Source organism: Selaginella moellendorffii, unplaced genomic scaffold (assembly GCF_000143415.4).
Source record: "Selaginella moellendorffii unplaced genomic scaffold, v1.0 SELMOscaffold_13, whole genome shotgun sequence".
NCBI classification, from domain to species: domain Eukaryota; kingdom Viridiplantae; phylum Streptophyta; class Lycopodiopsida; order Selaginellales; family Selaginellaceae; genus Selaginella; species Selaginella moellendorffii.
Genome location: NW_003314274.1, coordinates 859,482 through 885,445, shown reverse-complemented (window position 1 = coordinate 885,445; position 25,964 = coordinate 859,482). Strand labels below are relative to the sequence as shown.

Below are 25,964 nucleotides of genomic sequence, written 5' to 3'. Positions count from 1 at the left end.
GTGCATTGAACGAAATAAACATAGTGACAGTGTTGAGCTCTTTTAGTGTGTTTTAGACACTTTTGACATGACAATGGGACATGACTGCTCAGTTGATGGAACTGAGATACTACTGAGTACTCAACTTGACAGCTCTTGGGACAAGAGAACTTGTATCAAGAGTACAAAGACAATCTATAAGAACACTATGCACCAAGAACTTAGGATTTGAGTAAGTAGAGACCATTTCTCCATTTCAAGCCTTTCGTGCTATATAGAAGTCTGTCAAGAAGGATGTAACGAATAAGAGAGATTCCATTCTCGCAAGAATTATTTGTTATAAACTTGACAAGCTCACATAGCAAACAATCCTTCCTTACTCGCTCTCTTCTCAGCTCCTCTGTCAAAACTTTTTTTCCTTCTTGTTCTTCCCTGTGAGATCTCTCTTCCATTCCCGAGAACCACTGAGCGCCATATCAATCGCGAATGAATTGATAGTGTCTCTGGATCAGCCATAGAGAGCCAAGACGGCGTCAATGTACCTGTTGCAAATCGGGCACTTGGCACGCTGGCGCCGGATCTGCTCGCCGCAGCTCTTGCACATCCGGTGGCCGCAGGGGACGAGCGCCGCGTCCTTGGGCACGTCGAAGCAGATGCAGCAGCAGTCCTCGAGCGACGCCTCCAGCAGCGCCGCCGCCTCCACCCGCGACTGCTGCGAGCTTACCACAACCTTCATCCTGCAAGGATCCTCTTCAGAGAACAAGCTCGACGTCAAGTCAGGAAGAGCACCATTACCGCCGGCGTACAACGAGTAGTAGCCCTTCCTGCCGCCACCGCTTGCAAAGCTCTCAAACCCGGCGTTGCTGTTAACCGCAGAGCCACCACCACCGCCACCTCCGCCGCCGCCACCACCACCACCACTGATATAATCGTCGCCACCATCGTTGCTGATGCTCAGGTTGCTCAGAGTGCTGTCCAGGAACGAGAGGATATCAGAATCATCAGGCCCACTAGAAGACAGACCTGACGATAGTTTTGCTCCTCCACCACCACCGCCGCCGCATTCCCCCGCGGCCGGTGCTGGGAACTCGCCCAGGGAGGCACTAAAGAGCGTCGTCGACGTCGACGGCAGCCTCTCCACCGGGAAGAGCGTGGCCAGTAGCGCGGAGATGTATCCCTGTGAGTCGAGGCACGGCTGGTCCGACCAGACTGGCGACTCCAATCCATAGCTGCTGTGGCTGCTGCTGTTGGTGGTGATATTCTCTGGTCCCGGGGACCTCCCCCACCGAGACGATGACTTGTTGTAGGCGTCGTCCTCGAGCGAGGAGCACGATCTCGGCGACGACCACGACGAGGAGAGAAGCAGAGAGAGCTGCGACGCCTCGTTGTAGTCGCTCACCTCGCCGTTGAGTGGGCTCCTGCTCGATGGGAAGAGCTGTGGAGTGATGGGATTGTGCTCGCACGACGTCGAGGCCTGGAGGTGGTGCTGGTGCTGTTGCTGGTATTGTTGTTGTTGCTGCTGCTGTCCAGATGACTTTGGAGGCATGATAACGGAGCAGGGAGGAGCCGGAGGACGTAAACCTGTTGGACGTGGAGTCGGAAGCAGTGGAGGGAGATCGTGAGCTGGCTGGAGAGTCGGAGGCGGTCGATGGGAAGGGTCCGGGGGAGCTGGGACGCCGTTAGCTGGCAATGGATGATAGCTGTTCGCGTTGGTGACGGCCGCCGTGTTCTTTCGGCCGCTGCTTTTTGGTTTCTTTGGCTTCAAGGGCTTGTCTTTCTTCGCCTTCGGAGGACTGGAAGTTGGCACCGTGGAAACATCTGAAACCGGCAGAGACTCCTCTTCCTTTTGCTGTGGCTCACTCGCGGTCTGGCTTTCCATCTCCAGAAGAAGCCTCTTCGCAGCTGCAAGCTTTTCCTGAAGAGCAGCGGCAAATCTTGACGACTGCTCGACCGCAAGGACGGCAGCTTTCAGCCGATCGTAGCTTCCATCCTCTATAGCAGAAGTGAGCTCATCCTCTAGAACGCTAGCTTTCTCCCTGCGCTTGAGCCGCTTTGCTAGAGCACCCTTCACCTGCTTAAGTAACCGCTCGTCCACCAGTTCTTGAGCACCGTCCTCACAAGCGCTTATGGCCGCCTCCATCTTTTCCACCTCACCCGAGGCCATAGCTTCACGTAAAGTCGCATTCAAGAGCTCTATAGCTTCTTGCTTCTCGCATGATGACACAGGTTCTGCTGCTGCTTTAGCCACCTTTTGACCCTTTTGAGACTTCTTCTTACTGCTTTTAGATGCTTTCTGAGATATCTTGGCCTTCTCCTCCCCTTCAAAACTATCTAGACAATCGGCAGTAGCTTCTGAAACAGCTGGTATAACTGTGGTTGTGGTTTCACCTGCTAGCGAATTAGTTGTCACGGACTCCGCATGGGCTACCTCTACTGTCTCTACTTCTACCGCTGGCTCTACCTCAACCTCCTTTTCAGTCGACACAGAAGCTGAAACATCTCCTGTGAGCTCTGAACTAGGATCCTGCTCTTCCTCCCGAGAAAGTGCAGCCCCATTAGTCGCCTTCTTTTTGCTGTTCTGTTTGCTCTTAGCCTTCGCCTTTTCCCGGGCTTTTTTCCTTCCCTGCAATTGCACCTGTTCCTTGAAAAACTGAGCTGCCAGGTTCTGCCCAAACAGCTCCGAATGCCATTCCCCGTTCTTCCCATCACCATCAGTCACGAATACGTCCACACCCCTCTCCACAAGAGCCTTGAGGCACGTGACATCACCGGCTTCGGCAGCCTCGTGTACAAGGAAGACAACTTGAGAAGCAGTAGCGATCCTGTATGAAAATAAAAGTCAAGATAAGACGGTCCCAACGTGTATGCAGTACCTGAAAACACCGAGTCTTGCTAATGCAAGCCTTGCGGACGTACAGACTTCCATATGTGGCTTTTTCAATCGTAGCCCGTACGAAGGAATGGAAAGAAGTCCGCCATGCCGATGTAAAGCAGCAGCCAATGCCTGCAAGGAGAACATTTAGATGCTAAGAAAATAGAGAAATGAAAGAGAAAGAAAAAAAGTAAAACCGAAATACCTGGACAAAGCGACCTGTCAAAGGATCGACTGTGTTCAACCGATCCTTCATAAGACCAGCAACAGCCCAAAATGCAGCACACAATATCCGCAACTCCACAACAGTTGACGTTGCGACAGCTAGAGCGTCCCTATCCGCATCTGGAAACTCGGCTTCTGCTTGAATCTCCACTTCAGCACCCTCTCGTAACAACCCGAATGCAGTGAAAACGTTCTTCTTCCAGTAGTGTACGGACGAGATACACTCCAATAGTCCTTGCAATGCTCCATCCTCGAGAAAACTTGCACGCCATACGGAATTATGCTCTGCCATGTAGCCAATGACAAAACAGACGTGTGCTGCCACCTCGGGTGACGGAGCTTCAAACACCCTCCGGAACAGCTCCAGAGCAAATGCAGGACCACCGCAACCGGGAGCAGCTATTACCGCCGTTTGGAAAAGGCCAACTTGAGGTGCATCGAGAACCAGCCTCTCGAAGAAAGGATTCCATTTTCCTCTGAGAGAAGAGCTGTCGTCTGCAGGAGTATCCCGAAAAGATGGACAGTTGACCCCCTCCCGGAAAATATGAGTGAGGCCAACAATGGAAGCCGAAGCCTGATTGTTGCGCCGTCGACGGTTGGATTTTCCAGCAGGAACTGTCTTGGAGATTGCGGAGTTCCAGATGGCATCAAAATCTGGCTGTCCATGTGAGTCGATACCGAGAGCGTGGAGTCCATTGACCTGAATCTGACTGTCTTCGTTGTAGCGATCCAGGACAGTCAATATTAAATCCGCACCACCATGAGCAGACACCGCCACCTGAGCACGTACGCTGCAGCCACAGACCGTCGCAAGCACACAGCAGGCTTGCTGTACAACTTTCCTTCTGTGTTGAGCACTGCCACTCAATAGCGCCTTTTGCATAGCACCTAGAACCGCTTCAGCTCCAGGACATCCCAGATCAAATACCGCCTCGATCTCCTTGACTGTTGCCGCCGACACACAGGCACCATAGAGAGCATGAAGTGCAAGGCTGGTAACGTCGAGCCGATTTTGGCTTGTCCAGTGAACCACAAGATCAACAAGCTGCTTGACACCTGCTTCGCCCTCACCCCTGCAGGCAGAAGTTGGAAAATTTATAAAGGTGACAAGAAAAACGTCATGTATAAACTCACCATATTTTCGCCTTGTACTCTTCGCGATCAACTTCTGTCCCAGGTTTAAAGAGATGCAAATTTTCCCAGGTGAGGTACAAGCTTACCAACGCATGGCATGCCCAGATCACCGTCTCCGCGTCCTCTAGCTTGTAGAATATCGTCCGAATGGATAGTATAGCATGCTTCACCGCCAGAGGAAATCCAACATCTTCGGCAATTTTAGCCATTGACTCCGTTGCTTCTTGCCAGGCCTTGATGTCCTTGACGGCTTGCTGCTGTGAGGCACCAAAGCCACTCCAATCAATCCAAGAGGAGCTCCCGCAACACTTGTGACTGCTTGAGCAGATGTGGTGGCTCCCTTTCCTTTCACTTTCTTCGTCCGGCTTTGCTGTGTCCAAAGAGCTCTTCTCGGATTGCGCACCATCCTCGGACTCATCATCACCAGAGCTCTTCATATCAATATTCAGAAACTGCTCCCCGTTTGAGCGGTCTAGGAAACTCTTGTTGCTTCTGAAGAAGTCCACGCAATCACTGTTTGTGAAGCCACCCTTGCCAATCGCGATCTCCGAATCCCGAGTAAGGTATCCAAAAACGTCTCCAATAGCCCCTAATGCAGCACACCAGCTTTGCCGCACGGACGAGAAAAAAATACTGGATGTTGCCGTCTGAGTTCTCGAGTAAAGTGTCGGCTTCCCACGAGCTGGATGAAGGGACGTGGCCTTCGCTTGATTAGTCTGAGATCCTGTCGAGCTGTTGTTGTATGAGAAGGCCATCGTTCGTGATATCATATACATCACCGAAGCCGCCTGAGAAAGGATAAACTTCGCCAACCAATCTGAAGGAGAAGGTGCCCCAGCCTCGGCGCTCTTCACATTTGAATCTGCTGCAGAAGGAAGTGACTCCGTCCTCAAAGAATCATGTGCCAGCAAATGCTGAGAAAAAAGTTGAGGCTGCAAACTGGAAGCCGATGCGCATACGGGGCCAAGACACTTCGCATAGTGGACGTATGGGAGAAATGCTTGCTGCAGCACTGCACACCCCCAAACTTGGACGGTCTCAACTTTCGAAAACTCCCGCATAGCCGCCATGGTTGCTTCAACAGCTGCGCTGATTCTTTCCACATTGTCGACGATATCCTTCCCTGGAAAGTCCGGAGAAAGTGTAGCATCCTGCTTCTGTGACTTCGAGCTGTCGGTTTTTCCTGCATCTGCAGCATCAACTCCAATCGCTGGCTTGACAGGTACATCAGTACATGTGGAGCCGAAAGTTGCAGTCTCGCCGGAACCTTTGAGAATACAGCCAAGAGCGAACGTTCCGTTGCTTTGTAGAGATTTGGACTTGCTGAACATCTTCATCGCACTAACAACTGCTCCCAAAGCTGCCCACCAGTCAGTAGATTTCTCTAAGCTCTCCTCAGAATCAGGCTCCTGTCCTTCAGACTTTGCAGTTGACGAGAGAAAAAGGCCGATCTCATGCCCGTTCTCCGCAAGTGTTCTGACCATAGTTCCGATGACGTTGCAACCTTCCTGCTGCATCATCTCGTTCATTCTGCACACGGACATTGCCCCGACAACAGCGGTAACTGCACCCAGGCTCACCATATTCGCAACGCTTTTGACCCCAGCAGAATGGACTAAAGTCCACAGGGTACTGCAGCCGTGCCACTGAATTCTGACATCATTCGGGAAAGATGCCATTGAAGAAATAAGAGCTCGAGCACCTGCCTCCCTGTCTATATCCCTTGAAGCTCTAAGAGGTCTCTTTCCAGTTCTCCATTCCGGGACTCCAAGACCAGTCCTAGTGCAAAGAACTTGCAATGCACCACACCCTGCCCTCTGTGTAAAAAAAGTGTCAGGCATAGCTCGAAATCTTGAAACCACAGTGTACCTGTACTGCGAGGTTGCTAGGATGATTATCCATTGCAATAGTTATCGCAGCCCATGCGGCATGACCGGTAGTGGAAGAAACTGCTCTGATTAGTGAACCAAGAGCCAGACAACTTTCTGCCTGCATATCCGCATCATTAGCGAACTCTCGCATAGCCGCTATTATAAAAGTGAACGCATCATCACACGCCGTCTTAGAATTCGTAGAAGATAGATGTGCCGAAAGAGCCCTTAATGCTGCTAATAACACAAATATCAATAACAGAGACACAAGAAGAAAACACCGAAAGAAATATACGTACCGGCCATGGTCGAATGAGATTCGATGCTGCATGACTGCATTGCGTTCAAAATCGCTTTGACAGCTTTCTCTGCTAGCATGGGAACGGTCGCCGCATACGCCACCGCAGCTAGCGCAGAAATAGAGCTGCTTGTGCTCTCCGATGAAATGCCACCGCAGAATGTTGATTGCAGCATCCCTTTGTAACTCTTGCCCGAGGAAAGCGTACGCGCTGCTGCCACATAGCTTCCCGAGGTCGACTTCGATCCTATTTTCAAGGTAAAATCAGATGATGTCGAGTGCTCACGATACTTGGTAGCCAGCTTCAAAAGTGCTTTGGAGGGGAAGAGCTTTTGGTCCAAAAGTGAGTGATCAGCCGGAGCAGGATGAGCTTGGACGGAGAGCGATTGATTGTCAGCGTTGTCAGCCTTCGACACATCATCGTCATTGCTGACAGTCTCTTTTACCGGAGCAACACTGCTGTACGTGCTACTTTCGAATGACGTTCGATCCAAACTACCGGGTGGAAGTATGCTGCCCAAACAATTCAGGCACCAGCTCAGCAGGTCCACATTGTCCTTGAGAACATGAACCATATCCACGAATGCCTCTGTGAGAGCTACGTACATCTCAGCAGAGAGTGCCTTGCCCCGCTTGCCATTTCCTATTCCCAAGCTCGAGTTTCCCGCCTTCACCTTGACACCAGTTTTCGATTGCAATGCGGCAGTCAGCAGCTTGTCCAATGCACTGCATGCAGTCGCCACTACGTTCGACATGCCCGACGATTTGGCGAGTAAATATACGCCATCACCCTCCTCTTCGCTCACAGTGCTAGTACTATCTTCCGAGTCGTCCAGATCCGCCTTGCTACTATCTAAAAACTTGTCCTTGTTCTCATCTAGCTCCACCGCTACGTCGTTACTATCCTCCCTAACTTTCCCGTTCTCCAAGGTAACCCCTGTTTCCGGGACTTTCCCCTCGTCCTGTGGCCTAAAGTTCTCTGCGTGTTCACTAAACCCCACTACTTTCCGAGAGCTACCAACCTTCAAGCTGCGTCCCTTGAGCTTCAAAGGCTTTCTGGACTTCTCCAGGAACGAAGACCTGCATTCCCTGTTCTGATAGCACGGCACCACGTCCTCTTCTTCTACAACAGTCCTCTGCCTTTTCCTCCGCGACTCGGAGGGAAGAACAACCTCGTCCATAGCAGCAACAGCGGCAGCAGCAGCAGCCGTCACTGTTGACTCGAGCACGTCCAGAAACTCCGCTCGGGCAGCCTCGGTGAAAGCGGGAGCAACGACCTGTCCCCCAGGATCATGCTCGTCGCTCTTGGACGACGATGATCTGCCAGTAGCACCACCACCACCGGACTTGGAAACTTTCGATGATGCCACCTTGCCTGCCTTGCCCGTCCCAGCCCCGCGGAAGTGCTTGACACACGATGCAATGAGGCAAGCCCCGTTGGCCGAGATGATCAGAGAGACGGCAGATGGCAGACTCAACGCACTCCCAATCTCCACAAGTAGGCGCTCCGCAAGCTCAGGGTCAGGAACCTTAATGGCATCCTGCAAGCCTCTCACGTACTCATACAAGGTGTCTTGGAGAGCCTGCTGCGAGCAAGAGACCGAGGAATTAGGGCTGGAAGAAGAACACGCAGCAGCAGCAGTGGTGGTAGTAGTGAGAGAAGCCGAGGAAGAAGAGGAGCTAGAAGAAGACTTGGAAACAATGGCCGAGATGGTGGTGGAAGGAGAAGACGAGGAGGACGAGGGCGTCATGGGCTCAGAGCATGCTGGCAGGGACGACACAGGGAGACCTGCACAGCGAGAGTGGGACGAGAATGAGCTACCGGAGGATGAGCAAGGAATGCATAACGAAGAGAGAGCAAGGGTTCCATGGAGAGTACCGGCAGAGGAGGAGGAGCAGCAACTGGTGTGGCAGCAGTGGTGAGAATCCGATGGGCTTCGTCGACTCGGCGGTAGCACTGGCTTCAATGCGGCACTAGCTCTCGGCATAGCAGCTATTCTCTCCAGTCATGCCAGGCAAAAAAAAGCTAGCGCGCTCGCTCTAGTACCTGAGAGGAACCATGCAATCAATCCGAGGGAGGAGGGGAAGAAATATCTCTCCGGCCTGGATGAACAAGCGACCACTTTTAGCGACACCGCAGACCTAAATATCGATCGAAATACCTGTTCTTGAGCTCGCAGAAACCCCAATGGCGGACGATTTCGCGATTTTCCTGCTCGGCCCTTAAACCCTGCGGCAATGTCGCCACGGCCAAGCGAATTCCCTGCCGTTCCGGAGCCCTGCTGTGAAGAAATGCCGGATTCTACGCGAGGAGAGGAAATGCCGATGCTGGAACAGTCCGAGGCCGTCGACTCTACGTCGAGCAGAGAAGGATGAAGCTCGCGAGCGCCGGGCGCGCTGTGGCGCGATTACTTGGCGCTGGGCGCTTGCTGGAAGGAGAAATTTCTGGCGATAACGAGACCTAGGTAAGTAGAACAAAGAGTGGAGGAGATGACGTTGGCGACGGGCGACGACGGACCGTCCTGACTGGCACAAGCCCTAATTCAAGCACGCCGCCATATACAAGGCCTCTTCACACTGGGGCTTTAACTGCCCTGTCCTAAGCATCGAGTCGCTAGATATTTATCAAACCAAAAGTGACTTCCAAGGAAAACTAAAGACGATTATATCATTTAATTCCCTAGTTCACGGAAGAACACCCTCCACATTCAATGGAACGATCTTCCATTCCATTTTCTTGCTTTCCCTCGATTCATCCATGCGGTCATCTGGAATTTGCAAAGAATGTGAGATGAAAAACTCGAAAAAAAAAACCTTGGTCTAAGAATGTGAGATGAAAAATGGAATAAGTCTCGAAATCAAAAGAGAAAAAAAAAGGTACCTTGGTTTTGGAGGATGATCCCGGTTGAAGTATAGCTCGTGGAATGTATCGCCAGCCTTTGTCCAAGGATTCTCATTCCGCGGCTTCTTTGTCGTCGCTCCTTCTCAGCGTCTCGAGAATGACTTTGGAGATCTCGACGTCGGGGGAGAAGCCTCGCTCCGTGAGCTCGTGAAAGATCTCGCAAACGTCGTCGCTGCGCTTGGCCTTGCACAGCTTGTACATGAGGAGGTTGTACTCTGGGATCAGTGGCACGCACTCGAACTTCACCATCGCCTGGAACAGCTCGCACGACTCCGTCAATCTCTCGCCCCGGCAAAGCCCGATGACAAGCGGTATCACCACCGCGGCATCTGGAGCGCTTCCGTTCGCGATCATGTCCTTGAAAACCACGAAGGCTGCTCCAACTTTGCCAGCTCTACACAGACAGTCGATGATGGTCGAGTAGCTGAATGCGTCGGGCTCCAGTCCGGACTTTGGAATCTCGTAGAACAGCTTGATGGCATGGTCGAGAGCTCCAGACTTTGAATATCCATCGATGAGAATGTTGTAGGAGACGATATCCGGGCCGACACCCGACCTGATCATCTCCCTGAGCAGCCTCTGAGCTTCGTGCGGCTTCCCTTTCGAGCACATCCCCCTCATCAAAGTGTTGTAGCTCACCACGTCCGGAGGACAGCCGAGGCTTCGCATCTCTAGAAACAGCCGGTGTGCCTCCACCATGTCACCCATCTTGCAGAAGCCATCCAGCAGATTGTTGAAGGTGAAGATGTTTGGCACGCATCCCTGGCGAAGCATGTCCTTGAACAAGCTCTGGACCCTTCCAAACTCGCCTTTCCTGGAGAATCCACTGAGCAGCGAGTTGTACGTGAAGACCGTGGGTATACACCCCTTCTCGAGCATCTCCTCGAAGAGCCTGTACGCTTCACCCATGTCACCCTTCTTGGAGAAACCATCTATGAGAACGTTGTAAACCACACCATCTGGCGGACAGCCCCGGTAGACCATCCTCGAGAAAAGATCCACGGCCTCTTTGAGCTTCCCCATCTTGCACAGCCCGCTGAGAAGCGACCCGTAAGTCACAACGTTTGGCTGGTGGCCACCATCGATCATCTCGTTGAGGAGCTCGGCAGCCTCGTCAACCTTTTGCCCTCTACAAAGCCCCGCGATCAAAATGCTATACGAGAACACGTTTGGAGAGCAGCCCTGTGCGGCCATACCTCGGAAAACACTGCGGGCTTCTTCGAATCTCTGGGCTTGACACAAGCTTCGCAGGAGGTAGCCATACGTGTATGTGTTTGGCACACAACCTGCACCCAACATATCGTTGTAAGTTCCATAGACGTGATCACAGCGTCCAGACTTAGCGAGTACCTCCAGGAGATAGTTGTAGCTCAAAGTTCCATGGTTGTAGTGGACTTGGCTCCCAGCCCATTGAAAAAACGCCATTGCCAAGTCTGGATCGACTAGCTGCCTGAGTACCTGTGCCACGACTCTATCCGATAGTCTCCTACTGAAGCAGCCGAGCTTCTGATCGACGAGATCCATGGAAATCTTTCCCTTTCTCTCATCGCTCTCCTCTAGCAGCGCGCGAAGGATTTTCTTCGTGGGATTTGTAGCCGCTGGGCTCTGGATTGCCGCAACACCTTGCTTCTCGCCGGTTTGAATGGGGCTCCAAGGCTCCCCAAAATCGAAACCGGTGATTTCCGCAGCGGCGGCTTCGATAGATGATGATGGCGACGGTGGATCCGCGACCTCGATTCCTGGAAATCACGGCGTTAGGAGGCCGATATTTCGAGAATCGCTCGATCGTCGACGCATTCCGGGCCACTCGAGCTACATTCTTGGAAAGAGTCACGCACCGTAGAAGCGCCGTTGATGGGAAAAGCTGGAATATCTTCGTAGGACACGCACCGCCATAGCCAGGAAGAACCCTAACTATTCGTCACTTTAATAACCCATTTTCTTGCAAAAACTTTAAATGTAAATCCATTTGGTTTAGGGTTCTTTTTTCATTATTTATCTGTTACATTCTTTGTAAACTCCCAAAGCTTTTAGGGTTAGGGCTAGATTTTAGGTCTCGGCCGCCGCTCGAGAGGGCGAGTGAGGAGCGATGGTGAAGCCGCTGGTGAAGGCGAAGATCGTGAAGAAGCGCGTCAAGAAATTCAAGCGCCCGCAGAGCGATCGCAAGATCTCCGTCAAGGTGAGCGTGCATTGAGTGAGGGCTTCGATTTGGGGCGGAATGACATTCTCTCTCTTTGTCTCTCGGTGTAGGAGAACTGGCGGCGTCCGAAAGGTATTGACTCAAGGGTCCGCCGCAAATTCAAGGGATGCACGCTCATGCCCAACATCGGCTATGGCTCCAACAAGAAGACGAGGCACCTCCTCCCAAACGGCTTCTACAAGTTCCTCGTCCACACTGTGGCAGATCTTGAGCTCCTACTCATGAACAACAGGTTTGCGCTCGGTAGATGGGATTGCTGTTTCTTGCAAAGCTCATTCTCTTTTCTCTCCAGGAAATACTGCGCGGAGATTGCTCACAACGTCTCCACTCGCAAGAGGAAGGACATCGTCGAGAGAGCTGCGCAGCTCAACGTTGCGCTCACCAATGGCTCTGCTCGCCTGCGTAGCGAGGAGCACGAGTAGAGTACTCGTTCTTTTTTGTGCTTCTATCAAAAACCATCTCTTTTCCGAGACTAATCGAATCGCAAATCCACCATATAGTGTTCTTGCCAAGAGCCGAGAGAGAGCTTGCCGAGAATGAGAGAGAGATTAAAAATAATGGCCACCGTCCAAACACTTGAAGATCGGACGGCGTCCAGCAACACATCATCGTCAGCAAAGCCCTCTCTTTGCTGTGAAGTAATCGTCCAGCGTAGAGATGGATTTTAAAACTTTGGACGCGGAGTTTGCCAAGAGCATCGAGCCAGCAACTAGTTCTACCTTTCGCTTCTCCTGGAAGAACCAACAAAGAAAAGTTCCATGTAGAAACTTTCGAAGCTAGAAACTTACCTCCAAAATATGCATCACGTAATGCTTCTTGTAAGCTTTCTGGATCCTGCGAGCCGCGTCCTGCGAGAATCACAGTCTCCAAGTTAGAGGACGAACAAAACTAAGCACATACGTCCATGCGATCGTTCTCTTTTTCAATGAGATGGTCCTTCGCTGCTATTTTGATCAACTCTAATCTGGAGTATTGACGAAAAATGCCATTAGTTCCACGCTGAAAAGTTTCAAATCTAAGAAAATTCGACCTGTTTTGCCAATCCTTGTCTTTGACTTTTAGTTGCTCCAAAAACTTTTCACTCCGGTGAGCTTGTTCGTCCCGAAGCTTTTGCTCCTCTCTTAATCTTTCCATCTCTCTGGTTTTGAGCTCCAAACTTAGTTTGGCGGCCTCCAACTGCGCATCTTTATGATGCACTGCAGCCTGTATATAAGAGCAAAAAGCCATTCTTTTTAACACTGCCAGAAAAACCCAAGAACCAAACCTCCAGTGAGTGAACCCTTTCGTCTTGCAGGTCAAGTGCTTCTTGCAAGTTCCGGGTGATGGAACGAAACTCCTCTTCCACATTAATGATAGCTCGAGTGGCCACTTTCATCGCCTGACGAAACAAAACGCTTAATAAATGGCAATTGTCTTGAGCATAGCGACGCTTACCCGTGCACCAAACTGAAGAGAAGATAACGTCTCTTGGAGATACTCGCTACAGGGAGCAATGTTGACGATTAATGACGTCTTGGCATTGCCTGAAAGAGAAATCTTAGAACACTGAGAATAAACTCAAAAGAACTATTATACTTACCTCCTAGCGATTCCTGCAATAACCGAGTTAGCTTGGAGTCCCGGAAAGGGACGTGCAAAACGCTTGGATCTGCTCTCGCACTAATGCATTTACCTACAATCGCAATAAAACATTATAGGATCCCGGAATGAATATGAAAAAAGAGTAAGAAAAAGAAGTATGGTACCTAGTGCCGTGAGAGACATGTTGACGCTCATAGCTTCAGATGCTCGAAGGCCCTCCGAGCCTGTGAAATCGTGTCAGCAACGTTATACGAGAGGAATTTTTATAAGAATCCTACCGCTCTTTTTCAACCTTTCTGACCCAGCAAGATCAACAAGAAAAAGCTTGCCGACAAGGACCCTGGAGAACAAAGGCAAAGAGAAATATAAACCGAATGAAAGAATGTAAAAAGAAGACTTACTTCTCAGAAATTCCAGGCTGAGAGTTGGGAGTTCGTTTCTTCTTGTCAGCTGAGGATTTAGCGTCCAAAGGATTTACCGCCTTCTTCTCAACAGTAAGCATCGCAATCGTATGGCTGCGGGACGAATGGGCATTCTGTAGTTCAGGCACTTGTATCCACATTAGTTATACATGAAGCCGATTGTTAGCCGTTCTCTGGAATGGATTCGTCCCTTGCTTTGTTATGAATGAATAATCGGAACGAAGAGACGAACCAATCTTGTGAAGGCAAAGCGTCGATTTCGATCACCGATCATCAAGAGCTTCATCACGTCCTCGATAGATTTTACTTGCACCTCTTCTATGCCTGCGACAAAAATACCTCCTGCCTCAGTCTCGCGAATGCTGAGGTTGGAATTCTCAGGACGGAGGAGATCTTGAATCTGAGTAAATCAAAACAACGTTATCACCGCCTGCAGCCACTCAAAAGCAACGATCTTACCATTTCCATATAGATCTGGATATATGACATAGAGATTCGGTACTCATGGTCTTTGTCTCTTTCAGCTCTGATGTATATATCGGCTGCGGAACGAGGTATAATTCCTGTGGAATGGAAAGAACCTCTATAAGAAACCAAATACGGTTAAAGCTGGAAGACATACCTTCAATCGAAGTTCCACCAACGTCGTCAAAAACCATGTCCGAGAGTGTGTACGTCTTTCCAGCTCCTGTTTGGCCATAAGCCATAATTGTGCCATTGTATCCATCAAGAACATCCTTCAAAGGCAAATCCGGTTATGAAAGACAAAACAGGAATCCCATGACGAACCTGAATTACAGCTTGAGCAGAGACATTGTAGACATCAGCTTGCGTCGCACTTGGAGGCAAAACAGCATCGAACTTAAACTCCGTGAAATCCACAAAACTCCCCCTGCAAAGTAGACATTCTTAGCCGAAACGAAGTGAAGGAAAAAAAAAATGGAAAGCCTTACTTTCGCCTCACAATCACAGCATTCTTCTCAGTGTCCAAGAAAATAAAAGGAACTCCATCTTCCTTGGTCTCTTCAGCTTTCGTAGGAGGCCTCACTCTCACCGTAACTTGGACTCGTTCTAGAACACAAGAAGAAACAACTCAATCGCAGGAATTTTTCTTCTTTCGCTTACCTGAATCGGGCTCGCTTGCTTTGCCATTGTTCTTCCCCTTCCCCGGCACCTTGGCATCCATCACCACCAGCTTAAATTCATCGCTAGGCATCTCGATCTGCGACGAAGCTCCCCTACCTCCCTCTGGCAAGATCTCCACAAACTCGAATTTATCCTGCCTCGATCCATAATCACCACACCGAATTCCTCCATCAAAAATCCCTGACCTAGCTACATTCCTACGACTCTAGCTTCTGCACCTTACGACGAACCCGATCGCCAGATCGCATCGCAATTCCTACACCTAAACCATCGCCTTACAGAGATTTCGCCGCTCCTCCACTCCGATCACCGCTATCGCCGAGAAGAGAATGCTGGCTCCACTGGAAAACAAGGAAGCCCTAAAATGGCGATACTCGGTGAATATTCTCAAGACCAAGACAGGCATATTCCATTCCACGAAAGGACGTGTCCAGACAAACGATACACTCTTTCATTCTAAGTTTAAGCCGTGGTGACCTTTCTCCTCCCCACTCTAGCAACGAATCCAGCTTTGATAGGAGCAACCGAGCGAGAGCTCCCGCACTAAAACAACAAAAGAACAAAGAGAATTAGAATCACGACTTTGATCGATGCTTACTTGCTCGCATCGTAGAAAAAAGAGCCTGTTTTCTTTCGAAAGAATAGTGTCGGGGCTCTTGCAGCCATTGCACATAACGTATTCATCTGCGATCGATAAAGAAATGATTTCTCCTAGACAAACGAAACGAAGGAAATGAAAAGAGATTGAGAACTTACTCACGTATCGACGCAGAATCCCCTCAAAGTTCTTCGGCACGAATCGCCCCTTGACAACAAGTCGCTGCTGTCCGTCGAGCGAGCCGCTCGTTCCCAGCTCGGCGAGGAGAAAAGCCATGACGTGCTCGGGTTGTCGGTGCATTCTGCAAGAAAGAAAGAAGAATGTGAGAAATACAACTCTCCGTGGCATGGTATGGCCGAGCTTACATCTTGCAGAGATCCATGAAGTTGACAAACACCGTCTTCTTCGTACCCTCTCGGAGCACCTGTGGAGGCCGCATGATCGTCCTCCTCTTCTCCCCAGCGAGCTCGGGATTGTTCTCGTGGAGAATGTTAAACACACGTCCCAGCAGCTGAAAAAAAGAGAGATGGATTCGTATTTGGTTGAGAAAATGCAGATTCTTACCTCTTCATAAAAGTATTCTCGGTCTGTTCCTTCCCAAGGATATCGCGGTCCCAGCACAATGCCTTCTCCTTCCTCGTCTTCGCCTTCTTCGAGCCCTATCAAAGGGAGAAAGAAAAAGCTTGAACTCTTTCAGTCATATGCATCAGACGTACCATTAGTCTCGGCAGCATCCAAGTTTTCCTCTTCCGCGACATCAGCTTCCACAGGCTAGAGAAAACAACAGAAGCTCCAACAACAAAAGAAGAACACAGATGGAAAGTACCTTCTTTTTCTTCTTCTTCTTCCCGGCAAAGACAGTCTCGGCGGAGTTATCCACAGAAGAAGACACAGACACTGCAGCCATCAATCTCGTCAAGGAAAAAACGGAGCAAAAAGAAGAAAAAGTGCGTAGATTTCACCTGAGAGACTCTCAACCTTCTCCGTTAGCTTCTCCACGCCATCGCCATCCTCGTCCTCCGCCATCCGGACCTTCTTCTTCTTCTTCTTCTTGGTGGGATCAAAGGGTCCAATCTGGAAGAGCGCATTCCGGTTGGAATCACTCCAATCGATTCCAATCCACAATTGCGCTGTGGAGAGAACACTCCAGCTCGCTTACCTCTGTGGCAATGTCCTTGCTGTCGTCGTCCGCCATGGCGCCGTTTAGCTCGCCCCTCTCGCTCTCTCGCGCTTCTCGCCTCTTCTAGGGTTTTAGACCATTTACCCTACGCCGCCCTAATCTTGGCGCTTCCCGTTTCTTTGAAATGAGCGAGGACGATGAGAGCATCTTCAAGGATGGGGTATCATCCGCGGCGTCCTCGGTGAGATCTCGATCAATCCATCCTGGTAGCTGCCTTCTCTTGCGCGAGTGGCTCTCGGGTCGGTCAGATCGATCTTCTAGCTGCTCTTCCTTGCTCTATCCATCGTTTGCTTGAAATTTCCGACCGATCATCGCAGATTATCTCGTTTTCTTCGCTCCTTTCTGGAGATTTCTGACAATGCGGTGGAATTTCTTCTTCCAGATCCTCGAAGACCCTAACGGCCTCCCGAAATTCAAGAGCAGGAGAACTCCAATGCCTAGCCATGTCGACAGCTCGCAGATCACGAGCTTGCTCTATCCGACGCGAGGAATCAGGCAAGGATAGCAGAGAAATTTTGGATTGGTGGAGTTCGAAGAACAACTTAACGAAAAGTATAACGAACAAATTTTCCAGCTGCGTGGCTCTTCTCTTGGGTGATTTCTTTTTTTCGTCCTCGTGGATTGAAATTTCCCGTCTTTGCAGAGATATGATGCAGCGCATGGGAATCAGACCTCATGACCATCGGAGGGACAACAGAGCGATCATCTCGGAATTAAGCGCTAGAAGTCACGCGATGAAACAGGTCTGAATTCACTCTTTTTCTTTCTTGTGCTTTCGTGGATTCTTACTAGTTGCTTTGATCTAGATTGCGAGTGAGCCGGAGCCACCACCTGTGAAGCCTCCAAGAATCAGGCTGGTAAGTGGTAAGCATCAAGCTCGAGATTTTTCTTCTTCGTTTCGCTCAGTGGTAGCGAAGTTTTCTGAAATTGTTTGGATGATAGGATCATCCTCCGCGTGCTAGCGTAAGATCTGGAGAGACGGACTTTCTCTCCAAGAACTTCAAGGAGGCTGGCGTTCGACGGCCACCTCCCAAGCAAAAACAAAAGCACGAGACACCGGAGCAAAAGAACAATGGCAACAAGAACAAGGAAAGCTTCGGCAAAATACCAGCATAGTGAGTTCTTTCCTTTTCTCTTTTGGAGGATTTGTCACAGCATGCATGGTTTCTATCCATAGTTTGATTCGGAGAAAGATGGAGCTGGCTTTCGATGCGGAACGCAAGTAAGAACATCAAACTCTATCCTGTATACGAAGTTTACGCTGATCAATCACAGGTTGCTGGAAGAGGAGGCTAAAAGCTTGCCTCCAGGATTTGTGCTGATGCCCGACGAGGAGAAGCAAGAGGTGTTAAAGACGCTCGAAGAAAGTAAGTTTCTCTTTGCAATCTTCGTCGTCTTGATCCTTGCATGATCACCGCCAGACAAAGTTGATCTGGAGAACAAGCTCCGAGGTCTTCCGCTGGTGATCGAAACTCCCAGCTTGCTGCGCTCCAAGATCGACATGGACACGCAGCTCCGAGAAACAGAGGACGCGATCAAGCGTTTCTCCAGGCCCAAAGTTTACATCTCTCTGGACGACAGCTAAAAAAGGGGATATACCTGCCGTGCAAAGGCGTGAGAATCCCTGCGTGGATGGCTGGATAGCAGCCACGTACGCCGGGTAAGCTTGCATGGAGAATTACTTTTACCCGGGAGAAAATCCACCGCCGCAGTGATTCACTGAGATCTTTGCTGGAGTATAAAATGCGAGGTTTCTCCCCTTCTCGTTTGTTCGTTTGTTTCGTTTTTTTCTCGTTAGCTAGAGAGCGGCCGCGCGAGAGAAAGAGGAGAGAGCGATCGCTCGATTCTTCCAGAGCGGCAGAGCTCCATCGCAATGGCGTCCCTTCTTCCTCTTGGATCTCCTCCTCCTCCTCCTCCTCCAGCTCCTCGTCGCCTCGCCGCCTTGATCCTCGCGGCGATTCTCGTGGCGATGCTTCTCCTCACAATGCTCGTCTCGATCGGCGACGCCGATTCGCGGCTATCGGAGGCGGTCCCAGCAGCAGCAGCAGCGAAGGTGTTCCTTTTTTCTTTCGACGTTCTTCTTCCTTGAAATCTCGATTCTTTCTTGTTCTTTCGATCGATTTCTTGAAAGATCGATCCATCGTTTGGTTTCTTTCGATTTCGCGACTCAATCCAGAGGCTTTGTGTGTTGCATGCAGCAGCGCGCGGTGGCGATGGCGGTGGGAGGGCGCAAATGGGGCGGCAGCGATCCCTGCGCGGACAAGTTTGGCGTCTTGGAGCGCGCGATCCCGTCCGGCCCCGATCCGATGCACCACCGCCGCATCAGGCTCCACAACTAGAGCAGCGATCGAGCGATAGATCGATCTCGATCGACCGATCTACAATCGACGAGAAGGAGAGAGGCAGAGTGAGATAGTTTCTGCTGTAACAGCATCATCGTTCTAGTAAAGAGTATCTTCTCGCATATTCTAGGGTATAAGCACCTTTTGGCATATTCTATATCTTGCGAGCGTGTTTACCATTTCCATAGAGAGCGGCTCTTCACTTGGATTTGTATCAAAGCCAGCAAAAATTTTCTAAGGTAATTTCTAGCACTTGGTTTGTGTGGAATGCTCACGCGCCTCATGGCGAAGAGCTCCCAAGTGCTTGTGATTCCTACAACGATCCACCATCCCTCTTCCTTGAACCACAAACCAAGCGGATTGATCCCCTAGTTTGTTTTCGTGATTCCAGGAGATAGATTTCTACGTCGGCCTAGATCAAACTCATACCTTTCAATGAGAGTTATTCATCAAAACTGTATCTCACCTTCGAGTATTGAGGCAGGAAAGATCGAGTGCTGCTTTTCGACGTGACTTCGATGTCCAGTGCGAACGACATGAACTTGTCCCCCTCACTCAGCCTTTGATCTCGCACCCTCCACGAAGGATCGATTCGTGGAAGAAAATTCCATGCCTGACAATGCAAGAAGGACAAAAGTCAAACCATCCGTCAAGCGTGGAGATAATCACCTGTATGACTTCATGAACTTGGACTGAGGCATAAAGCGCTCGAACAGCGTGGACAGCGAAGGCAAAAGCTCTGTGGCGATGATCAGACCAAGTTCCTTGCCAAAGACGCGAATTATAATAACATTGCAATGAAATCATCAGCTCTACCTGCATAATCATCTGCAGGAGTTGCACAGTCCGAATGGTCGTTCTGAGCCATCCTCCATTGGCAGCAGCATCCACCATCGCTTGAAGTATACGTATGCTTTGGTCCAGCACTGACTTCGTGTCTGTCACGTAGTCAGAAATTGGTAGCTCCAGTGGTGGGAAATGAGCCTGGTACAATTAAATTTCAGCGCCGGATTCACGACTTAGAATTTCTTTTTTACCTGAAACAACAAGATGCCTTCACATGAGGGTCATCTAGCAGCTTATTGTCCACAGGCATTCGTGCTTGCTGCGCAAGAATTGCGTGCTGGTCAGTAAACGGAGACTCTAAGCGGCTGTACCTCGTTATGCCGGACAGGAAGCTCGTCATACTCCGCAGCAGATGAAAGCAGCTGCAATAGCTCCTGTGCACAAAGATCAATCAGTCAGAAGTCGACCTTCTCAGCGATCGTACCTCCAACGAACTATCAGAGTGTATGTTTGAGCTGAAAAGTGCCACTGTTGTGTAATGAAGATTTCTTGACCATCACCACTGGAGCAGCCCAAGGAGAAAGAAATGGGTACATCACGAATCTCATGCACGCACTTCACCAATTGGAAGACAAAACCGCTGAGTCCATCAATCACTTCTTGTCAAGGTAAAGTTTTCTGTCTATTCTCTCTTAACGCTGACTGCTTCGTGTCCAAGTTGATGATCTGCTTCGCTGTTCGTTGTCCATGCGCAGTATCTTTGTGGAGCTTGCTCCCTTTAACTCTTGTGAATGGCACACCTGAAGCACTAGCTGATGCGGGGAGTGAAGATAACATAGAGTTACAGATGCCGGGACTCATTGCTTCAAAATACTAGCTTAGATTCATAACCAGCCGCCGGTACAGATACGTCCACGTCAAAAAGTAAAGAGCATCTTGCTTGGTTGCAATTGTTCCAGCGGCTATCTCTGTGGTGGAAAAGGTTTATATCACAGTTCAGAACATCGATGCAACGATTTAACGTGTGGCTACATCCTAATAGCATTCAGCAAGAGTCCGGCAAAGTACCGCAGGAGGACACAGGGACTACATGCACGAGGTGTACACGGACCACTTCTCTGGGAAGAATGTCTATGTGGCTTGAGTAGTCAAAGGCGCCAAGTTTTCTTCCACTCCCCACTCCCTCAATAGGCAAGAGATTGTGTTGAAACTGGTAGGACAAGGATAGAAAAGTGGCTAGCCATAACATTGATGAAGTATGCTGCCATTGCGAGTCTCACAAAAGAGTTCGTGCTGCCTCCTGGAGTGTGTGATTCATTCGCTCTGCTACACGATTGTGTCAGGGATTGAAAATTGCTGCTGTATTCCAGAGGAAATACAAAAACTGGCAAATTCCCTAGATGTATACTCCCTGCTTCCATCACTTCTTAGCATTTTAATTTCCTTTCCTGTTTGCAACTCCACCTAAGCTTTGTATTCCTTGAATTTCTGGAAGGCTGTTGACTTGAGCTGGAGAAACTTCATTGCTATGATTCGTGAGTAGTCGTCTATGAAGGTCATGAAATATAACTTCTTATTGCCAAAGAGATCAGAATGAATCAGTGCTAGAGGTCCTTTAGCATGATTAGTGGCTATCTGTGGAAAAGGAGCAGTGGTGTTTATTGAGTGCACACGGCTCACAAAACTTCATTGCACTTGATGAGATGATGCTTAAACCTTTTACCATCTCTTTTGCCATTAATTCTTTGATATCCTGTAGATTGGTGTGGCATGAGTCTTATGTGCCATGTCTGGAGGATGGCACATAAACTGGGATGTATACCCATCACTTAACATTTTGATTTTCTTTCCTGTCACCTGAGCCTTGTATTCCTTGAATTTCTGGAAGGTTTCTGACTTGTGATTCGTGCGTAGTCATCTATGAAAGTTACTAACTATAACTTTTTATTGCCAGAGATATCAGAATGGATCAGTGTTAGGTCCTTTAGCACGATTAGTGGCTATCTGTGAAAAAGGGAGTCTCAATGGTGTTTACCGAGTGCACACGGCTCGCAAAACTTTACACTTCATATTGCTCAAACCTTTTACCATCTCTTTTGCTGCTAATTCTTTGATGTCCTGTAAATTGGTGTGGCATGAGTCTCCTGTGCCATGTCTGGAGGTTCATTGTCTTTTTTGTCCTAGCAAAGAGAGTTCTCACTGGCTGCACCACCTTAACATTAAGTTGATAGAGACTAACATGTCTTCTACCACAGGCTACTCCATTTCCATTCACATATATGATTACACACATCCTCTTTGTGAATGTGATCTCTAGATCTGAGAAAAGCATCTTATTTACTCCAAGAACATAATAAACATTCTTCACGCTGGTGATCTATCCTATTGGCAGCTTGATGTCAATCATCCCAACACCCTCCACCTTCTATGAGTGATTGTTGCCAAGAAAAATTCCCTTATTTCCTGGAACCTTCTTCAACATGGTATATATTTGCCCCAGAATCAAGGTATACCACTTCTGCTCCTGTTCCAAGAGTGTTCTTTGCAACCTGCTGGATACTAGTGGCCATGAACAAGCTGCCTTGGTCGTCCACATCCTCCTGGTCGTCATCCTCACTACTTTCTGCTGTTCTGGCAAAGCTGGCTGACATGTTCTTTCTTGCTGCCACTCTCTTTGCCTCAGCTTTTCGCACCTCCTTAGCTTTCTTGGCCTCTTCTCATGCCCAGTGCCCTGGTTTCTTGCAAATGGTATAGTGATCATTTTCTTTTTCTTTTTGAACTTTTCTTATTTGCAGCTCTCACCCTGATCGTTCGTTGGTTCTAGTCTGTCCCACACTGTGACAGATCAGAAGAGTGCCAATTCTTTCTCATTTGAGCTCGCTTGCCCTGACTTGAGAAAACCCTCCAACGCTGTGAGGTTGGCTACAATCTGGCTGAAAGTGTTACTGGAATTTAAATGATGTGACCGCCTGCGAGTTGCATTGGTCTACTAAGCCCCTTGAAGAAAGCTATGGTCAACTCATCATCATTGATAAAGAAATATCGAAGCTACCTTGACATCAACAAGATGGCGAAGGTGTGATCTTTGGTACAACAACCAGAGCAAGATTGTTGGAACTCAAACTACAGCTGAACAGTTGTAACCAGGGGGAGACAGAATCTGTAAGAATCTACAAAAGAAAGATGGCACCCTCATCTTCCTTAACCTTGGAAGTGTATGATGGCAAAGATTTCCAGTCATGGAAAACTCAAATGCAATTTTACTTCATTTGAACTGCACCGATCTGCTTGGCGATGTCTACAAGAGCACTGGCAAAATCACTTACAGATTCTGTCTCCCCCTGTTTACGGCTCTTCAGCTGTAGTTTGAGTTCCAACAATCTTGCTCTGGTTGTTGTACCAAGGATCACACACACAGCATCCCAGTTTTCCTTTGCCGTCTTGTTGATGTTAAGGTAGCTTCGATATTTCTTTCTTGAGGCCTCGTCCCAGGACCCCTAATGCTTTGTTGTCCTTGGCATCACTCTTTTTCTCATCCACATCGTCCTCTAGCTTGATGCTGCTCTAGATCACGCTCCAGAGATCCTTTTCCACAAAGTAAAATTGCATCTAAGTTTTCCATGACTGGAAATCTTTGCCATCGTACACTTCTAAAGTTAAGGAAGATGAGGGTGCCATCTTTCTTTTTCATAGTGGGACGTGATCCTGCTCCATATTTGGGATAGGAAATCATGAATGTACTCTGGAATGCCAGCCGCTGCTAACTGAATAATTTGACCTAAGAGGGAATCACGAATATTCCCTCAATACGAGAATTCCACGAATATTCTCTTACAAGAGGAATCGAACCCTTATCATGGGCTCTAGTAAGCGACGCGCTGATGTAGCGGAGTCAGTGCAGGTAATTGGGTTCGGCCACCCATGGCGATTCTCTTACGGTATCACTGCGGGAGAAGTGATCGATTTCATGGCTCACAAGCTGGACCGGCCAGCCAAGGACATAGCGATCGAGGATACCACTGGATCCATCATAGTAAGCAGGCAAACTGAGCTGCTCCTCGGGCATAGGTACGTTTTCACACTAGTGCGCAAACCAGATACCGCTCCGAAGCGAACCTTTGCCGTAGGAGGTATTACGGATCCCCAGAAACACTACTACGTACCCCCTGATGTTACTCAGCTTGTGGACAAGCTGAAGCACGGCAAGTATTGTGTTCTATGTGGCGCACGACAAAGCGGGAAGAGCACCATGGCAATGGCTGTGAAGAGGGAGTTATCACTTGATCCAGATATCTGTGTGGTGTATTTGGACAAGGTGTCAGTGGATAAATGCTGGAGCAGGAACAGGTTCTGGGCTGCGCTTTGCGACCATCTTCATGGCAAATGTGCTGATTTGTTCCCGGCTAGGCCTACAGGCGAAGAATGCACAGATTGGAGCTTCAGGTCGCTGTTTCTTGTGAAGAACCTGCCGATCAAGGTTACACTCATTATAGATGAAGCCGACGCGTTGCTCTCAGCCTCTTCGGATTGCCTTGACGATTTCTTCAGCACTCTCAAAGGGATTAGAGACGATGATGACTACAACTTCAACGGTGTCCTTCTGGTTGGTGTTGAGACTGTCAAGGATCTTCTTGAAGCTCAATACTTGAGGCGGCGTGAAGATGCAGCGGAGCTAAACAGGGTCTATGTACCGAGTAGTACGCCCAGCCTGTATTTGCCTTTCTCGTACAGTTTCCTTTCGGAGCCAGTGAGGTTCTTAGTAGGCGATGTTGAGAACCTGCTGCAGCAGGCACAAGCCGACCTCCAAGGAGTACAGATTGAGATTGAGCGGATTGCTACGTCGGTCATAGAAATGACAGGTGGTCACAAAGGGATAGTCGGTTCATGCTTGGACTACTTGGTGGACAGGGAGCTGTGGACTAGCAGACAGTGGATTGAGGCAACTGACTCGTTTCATCTTTCGACTTATGTTTTTGGACAGCAAACTTACTCTAAGATTCTGTCCGCTTTCAAGAAGGGTGCAACTGGCCGTGACTTTGATCTGCTCCTGTCGTTCCTTAAAGAAGACAAGCGTCACTGCAATGATCAGATGGTGATGCTGGAGCTGCGGAATCTCATTGCTCAAGGTGTATTAATCGCACAGGAGGCAAAACCGGATGGTTATGACGTGCGGATTTCTTCACCAATGCTACGGAGTATTATATTGCGAAGATGTGTTATCACGAGCGGTTCGGTGGACCCTCCTGCACAGGCGTTGCGGGTTGATCCTCTGTGGGTTGTTTTCCAGGCAATTAGAACTTTGGATGGGGAGGCATTGTGCAGGCCAGAGTGTATAAAACGGGCAGGGGAGTTATCCAAGTATTCTTACCAATTCATGTTGTTCACCAGGATAAAGGCTGTTTTGACGCAAGCGTACCCCTTGGTTGATGCGAAGCTCGTCCCTAAAGTTAAGATAGCTGCGGAGTATCTTGACAAAAGAGACACGCAGGTAGGCATCTTTGTTTTGTTTTGAGGCTCTCTGATTTCTGAGCTCGGCTGCAGGAACGGCTTGACATACTAGTCCGGAACAACGACAACTTTTCCAAGTTTGGCTGTGAGTTGGTTGTCAACGATGATGTGGAAGGTTACGTATCGAAAGCCGAGCGGTATGCCAAGCAGCATTCTGCTCAAGTGTTTGTGATTAATGTCACAACGGAAGACTCGCCAATATTAGTCGTTCCAGAACACGGGTGTGTGGTTTTCCTTTCAGTACAGCTTTTTCCGAGTGGGAACAAGACCAGAGCTAAAGTAACCATGGTGGAGACATCGGACGTCCGAACGGATTTCGAGTTGGAAATGAAAAATTGGGATGGCAAAATCTCGTTTGACTACCTAGTCTAAATGAAGCCTCGGTTGAATTACTTCGGTACTAAGTAAACTTTTGTTTCAAAAACAAAATAAAGAACTTTTGAGTGACAAAGTTCTTTCATGTCCGGATCTGAGAGAGTTTCTGACTGGTTTTGGCAACAGATGCTGCCAATGGGTATGGGGGACGTGCATGGTCGAGTTATACTGGTTTGCAATGAGGCCGGTGAGGCAATTGATGGAGGAGCTGGAGAGGAACGAAGCCGCGGGAGTGGAGTGGAGTCGCAAGGTGAGGACTCGGCCATCAGCTTTGGTTCACGCGGGGAGGTCTCTCGATCTAACACGGACGTGGCGACCTACCGTTTGGCCGGCGCCCAAGGCGGAGCACTGGAGTCTTTACGCGATTAAAATGTACTACTCCGTGCCAATCCTCGACAACCTCTTGTGAGTTCATCTTTTCCTTCTGTTTTTGTGCTTTTGTTCTGATTCTTTTCTGTGTCAATCAAGAGCAACAAAGTAGAAGTTGTCGTAGGTCCTTCGTTTCCTAACTCGATCCAAGGTGAAAGCTCCACCCAAAGAAACAT

General features: G+C 49.2%; 8 protein-coding genes across 15 annotated transcripts; 3 read left to right on the top strand and 5 right to left on the bottom strand.

Annotated features, from left to right (window-relative positions):
* Positions 1–276: 276 nt before the first annotated feature.
* Positions 277–9,343, bottom strand: LOC9645344 (serine-rich adhesin for platelets). 7 transcript variants are annotated; one of them, XM_024674559.1, is made up of 9 exons: positions 9,261–9,343; positions 8,542–9,147; positions 6,381–8,482; positions 6,080–6,318; positions 4,211–6,027; positions 3,057–4,149; positions 2,853–2,983; positions 775–2,801; positions 277–729 (listed from the first exon to the last, which is right to left on the bottom strand). In XM_024674559.1, exons 3-9 carry the CDS (start codon positions 8,365–8,367, stop codon positions 488–490), a joined length of 7,536 nt encoding a protein of 2,511 aa, XP_024530327.1. In that variant the 5' UTR covers positions 8,368–8,482; positions 8,542–9,147; positions 9,261–9,343; the 3' UTR covers positions 277–487. The 7 variants fall into 7 exon arrangements, with proteins under 7 accessions (XP_024530327.1, XP_024530328.1, XP_024530325.1 ...); XM_024674560.1 differs by having other exon boundaries at positions 277–2,801; positions 6,381–8,168; positions 8,259–8,482; XM_024674562.1 differs by having other exon boundaries at positions 603–716.
* Positions 9,154–10,782, bottom strand: LOC9645929 (pentatricopeptide repeat-containing protein At5g64320, mitochondrial). Its single transcript, XM_024674571.1, has 2 exons — positions 10,632–10,782; positions 9,154–10,567 (listed from the first exon to the last, which is right to left on the bottom strand). Exons 1-2 carry the CDS (start codon positions 10,690–10,692, stop codon positions 9,333–9,335), a joined length of 1,296 nt encoding a protein of 431 aa, XP_024530339.1. The 5' UTR covers positions 10,693–10,782; the 3' UTR covers positions 9,154–9,332.
* A 529-nt stretch (positions 10,783–11,311) lies between these two features.
* On the top strand, positions 11,312–11,976 carry LOC9645343 (60S ribosomal protein L32-1). Its single transcript, XM_002969916.2, has 3 exons — positions 11,312–11,460; positions 11,532–11,713; positions 11,774–11,976. The coding sequence occupies exons 1-3, from the start codon at positions 11,371–11,373 to the stop codon at positions 11,901–11,903; spliced, it is 402 nt and encodes a 133-aa protein (XP_002969962.1). The 5' UTR covers positions 11,312–11,370; the 3' UTR covers positions 11,904–11,976.
* A 32-nt stretch (positions 11,977–12,008) lies between these two features.
* On the bottom strand, positions 12,009–13,822 carry LOC9645342 (kinesin-like protein KIN-UA). The gene is made up of 11 exons (XM_024674607.1): positions 13,717–13,822; positions 13,464–13,657; positions 13,341–13,402; positions 13,227–13,286; positions 13,061–13,153; positions 12,916–13,004; positions 12,746–12,859; positions 12,512–12,684; positions 12,382–12,445; positions 12,270–12,329; positions 12,009–12,212 (listed from the first exon to the last, which is right to left on the bottom strand). The coding sequence occupies exons 2-11, from the start codon at positions 13,622–13,624 to the stop codon at positions 12,093–12,095; spliced, it is 996 nt and encodes a 331-aa protein (XP_024530375.1). The 5' UTR covers positions 13,625–13,657; positions 13,717–13,822; the 3' UTR covers positions 12,009–12,092.
* On the bottom strand, positions 13,651–14,983 carry LOC112346225 (kinesin heavy chain-like). The gene is made up of 6 exons (XM_024674609.1): positions 14,610–14,983; positions 14,438–14,555; positions 14,274–14,376; positions 14,107–14,221; positions 13,944–14,047; positions 13,651–13,884 (listed from the first exon to the last, which is right to left on the bottom strand). The coding sequence occupies exons 1-6, from the start codon at positions 14,698–14,700 to the stop codon at positions 13,684–13,686; spliced, it is 732 nt and encodes a 243-aa protein (XP_024530377.1). The 5' UTR covers positions 14,701–14,983; the 3' UTR covers positions 13,651–13,683.
* Positions 14,984–15,014: 31 nt separating this feature from the next.
* Positions 15,015–16,513, bottom strand: LOC9645928 (eukaryotic translation initiation factor 2 subunit beta). Its single transcript, XM_002969668.2, has 9 exons — positions 16,388–16,513; positions 16,191–16,302; positions 16,055–16,125; positions 15,945–15,999; positions 15,793–15,887; positions 15,594–15,739; positions 15,387–15,529; positions 15,229–15,314; positions 15,015–15,173 (listed from the first exon to the last, which is right to left on the bottom strand). Exons 1-9 carry the CDS (start codon positions 16,421–16,423, stop codon positions 15,093–15,095), a joined length of 825 nt encoding a protein of 274 aa, XP_002969714.1. The 5' UTR covers positions 16,424–16,513; the 3' UTR covers positions 15,015–15,092.
* Positions 16,514–16,859: 346 nt separating this feature from the next.
* On the top strand, positions 16,860–18,104 carry LOC9645341 (enkurin domain-containing protein 1). 2 transcript variants are annotated; one of them, XM_024674610.1, is made up of 7 exons: positions 16,860–16,960; positions 17,052–17,151; positions 17,215–17,265; positions 17,351–17,523; positions 17,586–17,630; positions 17,684–17,775; positions 17,830–18,104. In XM_024674610.1, the coding sequence occupies exons 2-7, from the start codon at positions 17,056–17,058 to the stop codon at positions 17,991–17,993; spliced, it is 621 nt and encodes a 206-aa protein (XP_024530378.1). In that variant the 5' UTR covers positions 16,860–16,960; positions 17,052–17,055; the 3' UTR covers positions 17,994–18,104. The 2 variants fall into 2 exon arrangements, with proteins under 2 accessions (XP_024530378.1, XP_024530379.1); XM_024674611.1 differs by lacking the exon at positions 16,860–16,960 and having other exon boundaries at positions 17,004–17,151.
* Positions 18,105–18,224: 120 nt separating this feature from the next.
* On the top strand, positions 18,225–18,762 carry LOC112346227. The gene is made up of 2 exons (XM_024674614.1): positions 18,225–18,461; positions 18,607–18,762. Exons 1-2 carry the CDS (start codon positions 18,282–18,284, stop codon positions 18,745–18,747), a joined length of 321 nt encoding a protein of 106 aa, XP_024530382.1. The 5' UTR covers positions 18,225–18,281; the 3' UTR covers positions 18,748–18,762.
* Positions 18,763–25,964: the final 7,202 nt, after the last annotated feature.

Excerpts from the sequence above, each read along its gene's own strand:
- LOC9645344 (XM_024674557.1), bottom strand. The coding sequence starts at position 8,367 with ATGCCGAGAGCTAGTGCCGCATTGAAGCCAGTGCTACCGCCGAGTCGA. Across the intron at positions 6,319-6,380 it reads ATCTCATTCGACCATGGCCG|CAGCATTAAGGGCTCTTTCG; the intron begins GTACGTATATTT and ends TTGTGTTATTAG. Across the intron at positions 2,802-2,852 it reads GCAAGACTCGGTGTTTTCAG|GATCGCTACTGCTTCTCAAG; the intron begins GTACTGCATACA and ends ATTTTCATACAG.
- LOC9645342 (XM_024674607.1), bottom strand. The coding sequence starts at position 13,624 with ATGTGGATACAAGTGCCTGAACTACAGAATGCCCATTCGTCCCGCAGC. Across the intron at positions 13,403-13,463 it reads CAGCCTGGAATTTCTGAGAA|GGTCCTTGTCGGCAAGCTTT; the intron begins GTAAGTCTTCTT and ends TTTGTTCTCCAG. Across the intron at positions 12,685-12,745 it reads AAAGGGTTCACTCACTGGAG|GCTGCAGTGCATCATAAAGA; the intron begins GTTTGGTTCTTG and ends TCTTATATACAG.
- LOC9645341 (XM_024674610.1), top strand. The coding sequence starts at position 17,056 with ATGATGCAGCGCATGGGAATCAGACCTCATGACCATCGGAGGGACAAC. Across the intron at positions 17,152-17,214 it reads GAAGTCACGCGATGAAACAG|ATTGCGAGTGAGCCGGAGCC; the intron begins GTCTGAATTCAC and ends GCTTTGATCTAG. Across the intron at positions 17,631-17,683 it reads GCTTTCGATGCGGAACGCAA|GTTGCTGGAAGAGGAGGCTA; the intron begins GTAAGAACATCA and ends GATCAATCACAG.
- LOC9645929 (XM_024674571.1), bottom strand. The coding sequence starts at position 10,692 with ATGGGCTGGGAGCCAAGTCCACTACAACCATGGAACTTTGAGCTACAA. Across the intron at positions 10,568-10,631 it reads GCTACAACTATCTCCTGGAG|GTTGTGTGCCAAACACATAC; the intron begins GTACTCGCTAAG and ends TGTTGGGTGCAG.
- LOC9645343 (XM_002969916.2), top strand. The coding sequence starts at position 11,371 with ATGGTGAAGCCGCTGGTGAAGGCGAAGATCGTGAAGAAGCGCGTCAAG. Across the intron at positions 11,461-11,531 it reads ATCGCAAGATCTCCGTCAAG|GAGAACTGGCGGCGTCCGAA; the intron begins GTGAGCGTGCAT and ends CTCTCGGTGTAG. Across the intron at positions 11,714-11,773 it reads CTCCTACTCATGAACAACAG|GAAATACTGCGCGGAGATTG; the intron begins GTTTGCGCTCGG and ends TTTTCTCTCCAG.
- LOC112346227 (XM_024674614.1), top strand. The coding sequence starts at position 18,282 with ATGGCGTCCCTTCTTCCTCTTGGATCTCCTCCTCCTCCTCCTCCTCCA. Across the intron at positions 18,462-18,606 it reads CAGCAGCAGCAGCAGCGAAG|CAGCGCGCGGTGGCGATGGC; the intron begins GTGTTCCTTTTT and ends TGTTGCATGCAG.
- LOC9645928 (XM_002969668.2), bottom strand. The coding sequence starts at position 16,423 with ATGGCGGACGACGACAGCAAGGACATTGCCACAGAG. Across the intron at positions 16,303-16,387 it reads GCAAGGACATTGCCACAGAG|ATTGGACCCTTTGATCCCAC; the intron begins GTAAGCGAGCTG and ends GCGCTCTTCCAG. Across the intron at positions 15,740-15,792 it reads GAGAATACTTTTATGAAGAG|CTGCTGGGACGTGTGTTTAA; the intron begins GTAAGAATCTGC and ends TCTTTTTTTCAG.
- LOC112346225 (XM_024674609.1), bottom strand. The coding sequence starts at position 14,700 with ATGCCTAGCGATGAATTTAAGCTGGTGGTGATGGATGCCAAGGTGCCG. Across the intron at positions 14,556-14,609 it reads AGCAAGCGAGCCCGATTCAG|AACGAGTCCAAGTTACGGTG; the intron begins GTAAGCGAAAGA and ends CTTGTGTTCTAG. Across the intron at positions 14,377-14,437 it reads GCTGTGATTGTGAGGCGAAA|GGGGAGTTTTGTGGATTTCA; the intron begins GTAAGGCTTTCC and ends TCTACTTTGCAG.